We start from the raw sequence: 5,721 nt of genomic DNA, 5'->3' as shown, positions 1-5,721 counted from the left end.
ACCTTTCCTTCCTAAATTTTGGGCATCAGGTATTTTGTCCCAGCAAAGAGAGGAAAGTAACCAAGAGAGAGTGTAGACCGATACAACCACTGGGGAAATCCTCAAAAAGCTAGGATTAGAAGTTTCATTCAATCCAGGTATTCTCCTTCTGGGTATTTTCCCAGAAGAATTTAAAACATCATACCACAGCGATATATCTGTACCCATGTTTATAGCAGCACAATTGCACTTGATCTTAGCCAAAAGGCCGAGAAGCGATATATAGCAGCACAATTGGTAATAGCTAAATCTTGGAACCAACCCAAATGTCCCTCAACTGAGGAATGGATAAAAAAGATGTGGTATCTTTATACAATGGAGTATTACTCAGCTATTAAGAAAAATAAACTTGAGGCTTTTACAGCTAAATGAATGAAACTAGAGACCATACTCATAAGTGAAATAAATCAAACTCACATGTGTAAACATCATATTGTCTCCCTAGTATAAGAAACTGAAAGAGTAAAAAAGATCCAAAAGGTACAATAGATATTGTGAAAGGTAAAGAAACTGCTCAAATAGAAAGAGCAACTAAAAAAAAACAAAAAAAAAACAAAAAAAAAAAAGAAAGAACAACTAGGATGGGGGAAAGGACAAAAGAATAATACACACACACACACACATACACACAATAGCTAAGATAATTATACTACTAATGTCTATTAATTCATTGAAAGGAACAGTGCTTACATTATCTGATCAATCTAATAACCATTGTTAATTTCCTATCATATTGTTTTGAAATTCGTATCTTTTTTTATTCTCTTTAAAATAAAAAAATTCATAAAAGTTTTTGTCATTAGCCTTTATTTTCATTACAGTGTAAATGTTCATTTCTTAATTTGGTAATGATAATAAAAATAATTTTAAAATATGGCAATTGTTCCACCTCAGCCTTCTGAGTGCTGGGACAAGAGGCATGCACTACCACGCTGGCTTCTTTTTTCTGTTGTTGTTGTCTTTTTAAGACAGGGTCTCGCTATGCAGTTTCAGGCTGGCCTTGAGCTCACTTTGTAGCCCAGGCTGGTCTCAAACTTGCAACGATCCTCCTGCCTCAGCCTCCCAAGTGCCAGGATTACAGGCGTGCACCACCAGGCCCATTTTACCACGTTGGTTTCCACAGACCCTTTAAATCTGGAAATTTACATCATCCTTTAACTGTGCCATATACTCTTGGATTACTTCTACTTTTATTTCTTTTGCTTTATTTGCTTTATCTCTGCTCGTATCATTCCAACACTGAATTTTCCAAACTGGTCCTCTGACTATCTAATCTTTTTCTCTCCTAGTTTCCATTTTGGTTATCTGCTACTTGTAAGTTTTCAACTTTACCTTCCATACTTTTACAAAGTAATTTCTGATGTTCTAAACTCTAAGAGCACTTTGGGTATTACTCTGTTGTTCATCCTTATCATCTGATAACCTGGATGCAGCTTTGTTGTGATGGTTAAGTTTGAATGTCAACTTGACTGGCTTGGGAAACTGGTTTGGGGACTGGTGGAACACCAATTGCTTTGTCTGGGTGGGTTATAAAGGCAGGACTTAAGGTACTATACGTGGTCCCTTTCTCTTGGGTAGTGTTCCCCTGCTCTGCTTTCAACTGTCATGAACTGCTCATCTTTGCAACACCATCATGTTTTTGCCTTGGAGCCAACTGACCATGGACTGGGTTCTCTGAAACTGTGGGCCAAGTTAAACCTTTCCTCCTTTAAGTGTTGAGTATTGCAGCAATGTGAAAGCTGATCGTGCACTTGTCTTATGTCCTTGATGATACAGATGGTAGTCCCTCAAACTCAGGCTGATTTATGCCAGTGATAGCAAACCCTTTAGAGTTCAATGACACAAAGAGCCTGCTGTAGCATGCACACTGTATCTTTGCCACCACTGCTTTATGCTATTTGTTTTAATATTTGATCATATGTTAGAGGATTTTCTGATTTTTCACAATCCTTGCTTTCCTGTTTAAGAGTAGGGGACGGAATGCTGCTTGAAGCACACTCATGGCACCTAGTGAAGTAGGCTTGACAGTGATATCAGGCCAGGGATTACTTAGTAATTCCTCTATAAGGGCATCTTTTTTTTTTTTTTTTCTGGTACCGGGAATCAAACTCACGACCTCGTGCTTGCCAGGTAGGCGCTGTGCCCCAGCCCCTATAAGGGAATCTTATAGTCTTTCCTCTAGGGGTCAGACTCCCCAGATAAGATCTTCTAATTTCCTTCCTTGGAGAGTAAAGGCTCTCAAACGTGTAGATTTCTAGAAAATACACATAACCCCTCCCCCATTTTCCATACAGAATCTCTGAGCTCAAGAGTTGCCAGCCTCTTTCAATCTTAACTCTCTCCAGGGGAAAAAACTAAATGCATAAGGGAGAGACCTTCACTTAAAGAAAGACTTCCGAGCATTTTAGCAGCTTCTTAAAATGCTTACAGCCAATTCTACTTATTTTAATATTCCCTTTGACCCCACCGAGGTACCAGCTCCTGCTATTTCCTGAGCCTTTTAAGGGTTCTCTGGTGTAAATTGGCTTGGATCTTGATTTGCTAGCATAGTATAAAACTGTTAACTCAGTCACCACAAGTACTTTCTAACCCCCAAAATAATCATCTCAGCCAATGGGGATTTATACTTAAACCGTGGTCTCTTCATAGTATCAGTGAGGCTTTGGGAAAGAGCTAAATTAGCTACTTTTCTGGAATCCCTATTTTTTATTTTTAAACCCTCAAATAACTTACATCCACCTGAAACCACTTCTTGAGATATTTTAATGACTCTGGGCAAACTGTTCAAACATTTATAAGGGGTTCAAAAACGTGGTAACTTAAACACTCAAATATTATGAAAATATAGGCAAAATGATATGTGGCCATCCATATGTGCTGTATTTAAGGTCTATGCTGTCTTCTTATAGAAAGACACCAGTTCACTATTGATAAGGCAAGTTGTTTTCCATCAAAGGTGATAAAGAAGGGCTATTTACTCCTTGTCCTCCTTGTCAATTCTTTACAAACCAGCTCCTGGGTTATAGATACATATAGTGCCCAGATTTATGCTTCTCCGTGACAAGTGATCATCAATCACTAAATGAAATGCAATAAGTGGTTCCAGTCACCTTGTGTCCTAACCAAACCAATGATGGCTTTATGCTGCTAGGGATACACTGTGTGTGTGTATGCAACCGTACATGAATTTTTATTTATTTTTTAATGAATTTTTAATATAAATAATTTATATCGCCTTCCAAGCATCTGGATTACGTTAACAGTGAGTGAGCAGGCCACATCATTCAGAAGACACAGGAAATTAATATTCTTGAGAAATCAGGAAATTGGATGCTACCTTTGAGGGTGAGATATCCAGGTCCTAATGAAAAGCACTTTGATAGCATAGTACTATCACCTTTAAAGTGTTTGGTAAATATGAAGCTTTCTTTCCACACCTTTAGAGGCTTACAGCCCCAGGAAGATGCCTGCAGGGATGCCGCAGCTCAAGGACTCTACCATCAGCTGGGTTTTAAACCTGGTTCTCAAACCAGTTTCTTCAGCGGCTCTGTGACCTCAGGCATGATATTTAGGCCTGCATATCTTCTGTTCCTGTATAAAACTACAATCCTTATCATTGTTTTATCCTGACTTCCCATCCTCCCCACAGAATCAAAAGTATATAAATCAAAAACAACTTTTTGCTTTGAACAATTTAAATATTGATTAAACATTTTCTTTGGCCTGGTGCCAGAATTCAGTTTGAATCCCCATCAACTGCCTGAAAATATTACCTCTGAAAGTATCAATTTTATCAAGAAATATAATCAAAAGTATATTTAATGTAAATGTACTCTTCAAAAATTCTGTATTGTCAGCTAACGTAAAAATTCTTGGCTAAAACAGTTTTTTAAAATAAAGTTTTAATCTTTAGGCTTAAAAATTTAATGAAACTTGGGTGGGGGGTTAGGCATAGAATTACAACATCATACATGATCAAGATCTCATCTGTGAGGTAAATTAACTTCTGCAATATACTTATTTGCCATAGTGTTTGGTTCTATAGTAAGCATTATTGTACTGCAGAAACTTTTGTTCACCCTTCTATAGATATTTCAGTAAACGAAATTGGTAATTAAAACGAGTAAAGTAGAAAGGAAGGGGCTTTCACATATTATGATAATTCTTTACACAGAATTATCATTAATATATTTCCACACTGGATTTTTGTGTGTTCTGTATGCTTTGTTCAAACCCTACCTTTACCACTCATCTTGCTCGGTGGACTCCAATGCAACACATTTAACTGGGGGTCAGTAGCCTTATTTCGAATGTGCCGAGTATAAAATAAAATCAAAAGTATTCGAGAAAGAAAATAGGAAATTAATATACCAAACAGCGCTGCTGTGGCTAACTATCTCAATTACTTGAATTGCCGCAGGAAAGGAGAGGACCGGGCCCCTACTCTATTTTGTTTCATTCGTGTTTTTTTTCCTCTGGACCGCATCCTGTCTTCCCCTCCGCCGGAAATACCCTCCCTCATTTTTCTCAGGCTTTGCTTTTGACCACATATCAGAACGGAAGGCAGACTGCGCTCTTATGTTCCCTCTCCGGCTTTTCCTCCTGTGGGGCCGCATCAGGCAGAGAGGCCCCCCCTGAAAGAGCTGGGCGAACGCGCGGATCGCGCCCGGCTTCCAGAGCCTACAGGTGGGAAGGAAAGCTCAAAGCGGCGCGGACCGAGGGAGAAGTCGCAGCTCTCAAAAGCACAGGGCGAGACCTGCACTCTTGGCGAGCCGGGCTTCCTTCACAGTCCATTCGCCACCAAAGCGCCTGGAAACGCCAGCCAGGTGCTGGGAACCCCGGGAATCCCTGGTCCCAAGTGTCTGCAGTGCCACTACCGCCACGCACACAGGAAACTGCCCGGGGGTGGTGCCCGCTCTCCACCCGACCCCAGGGCCGCTGCACGGCTCCCCGGCTGTCTGCACAGAAGGCTGCGGCGCTGGCCTCGGCCCGCTCCGAGGGGCTTCTGTTCAGGGCGGCGTGAGGCACAAGTGCTGTTCCGTGATGCGCCACGAGAACCCCGCCGGGCCACGCAGATCTGCAACGCGCAGCCGGACCAGGCCTCCCCGTCCCCCCCTCGGCGACAGCGCGCCCCCTGGGGTCCCTTACCGTCCTGCAGGACCAGGGTGGGCTGCACCGCCTGCACGCGGAACTGCCTGGCCCTCCAGCCGGGGCTGGGCGCCCGCACCACCTCGCTGTCCGACAGCCAGGTCACCGTCTCAAAGTTGTCCCCGCGAGCCAGGGCTTCGGCCTCGGCGTGGTGCACCGCCACCTGGTCGAACTGGTAGAGCCCCCCCGAGTGGTCGAAGTGCACGTGGGTGGCCACCGCCAGCAGCGGCCGGCGCGGCGCGTCCTCCTTGGCCCCGCGGTCCTGCAGCAGGCCGGAGGAGTACAGGTACTCGGGGAGGCTGCGCAGCCCCAGGCCCGTGTCGATCACCACGTCCTGCTCGGACCCGCGCACCAGCCAGATGTTGGCGCGGTTGCCCGACTCGTAGAAGCGTTCCTGGATCCAGAAGATGCCATCGCCCAGGGACTTGTGGGCGTACCACTCGAGCGCAGACATGCTGGGCAGGGGTGCGGCCCGGCGCGCGTGCCTCCCGCGGGCGGTGCAGACCCGGGCCGCTGCGGCGCGGTGCGGCTCTT

The 5,721-nt window shown here is 44.1% G+C and overlaps 1 protein-coding gene across 1 annotated transcript in view; it reads right to left on the bottom strand.

Annotated features, from left to right (window-relative positions):
* Positions 1-5,718, bottom strand: part of Mblac2 (metallo-beta-lactamase domain containing 2) — a gene marked incomplete at its 5' end in the record, with an annotated part of 20,273 nt that extends 14,555 nt beyond the window's left edge. Inside the window, 1 exon segment of the mRNA XM_005382280.2 lies at positions 5,188-5,718. Within this exon segment, the coding sequence (XP_005382337.1) occupies positions 5,188-5,641 (454 nt within the window).
* Between the last annotated feature and the right edge of the window lie 3 nt (positions 5,719-5,721).

Source organism: Chinchilla lanigera, unplaced genomic scaffold (genome assembly GCF_000276665.1).
Source record: "Chinchilla lanigera isolate Chin_1 unplaced genomic scaffold, ChiLan1.0 scaffold00017, whole genome shotgun sequence".
NCBI classification, from domain to species: Eukaryota; Metazoa; Chordata; class Mammalia; order Rodentia; family Chinchillidae; genus Chinchilla; species Chinchilla lanigera.
This window is presented reverse-complemented; position numbering and strand designations above follow the sequence as displayed.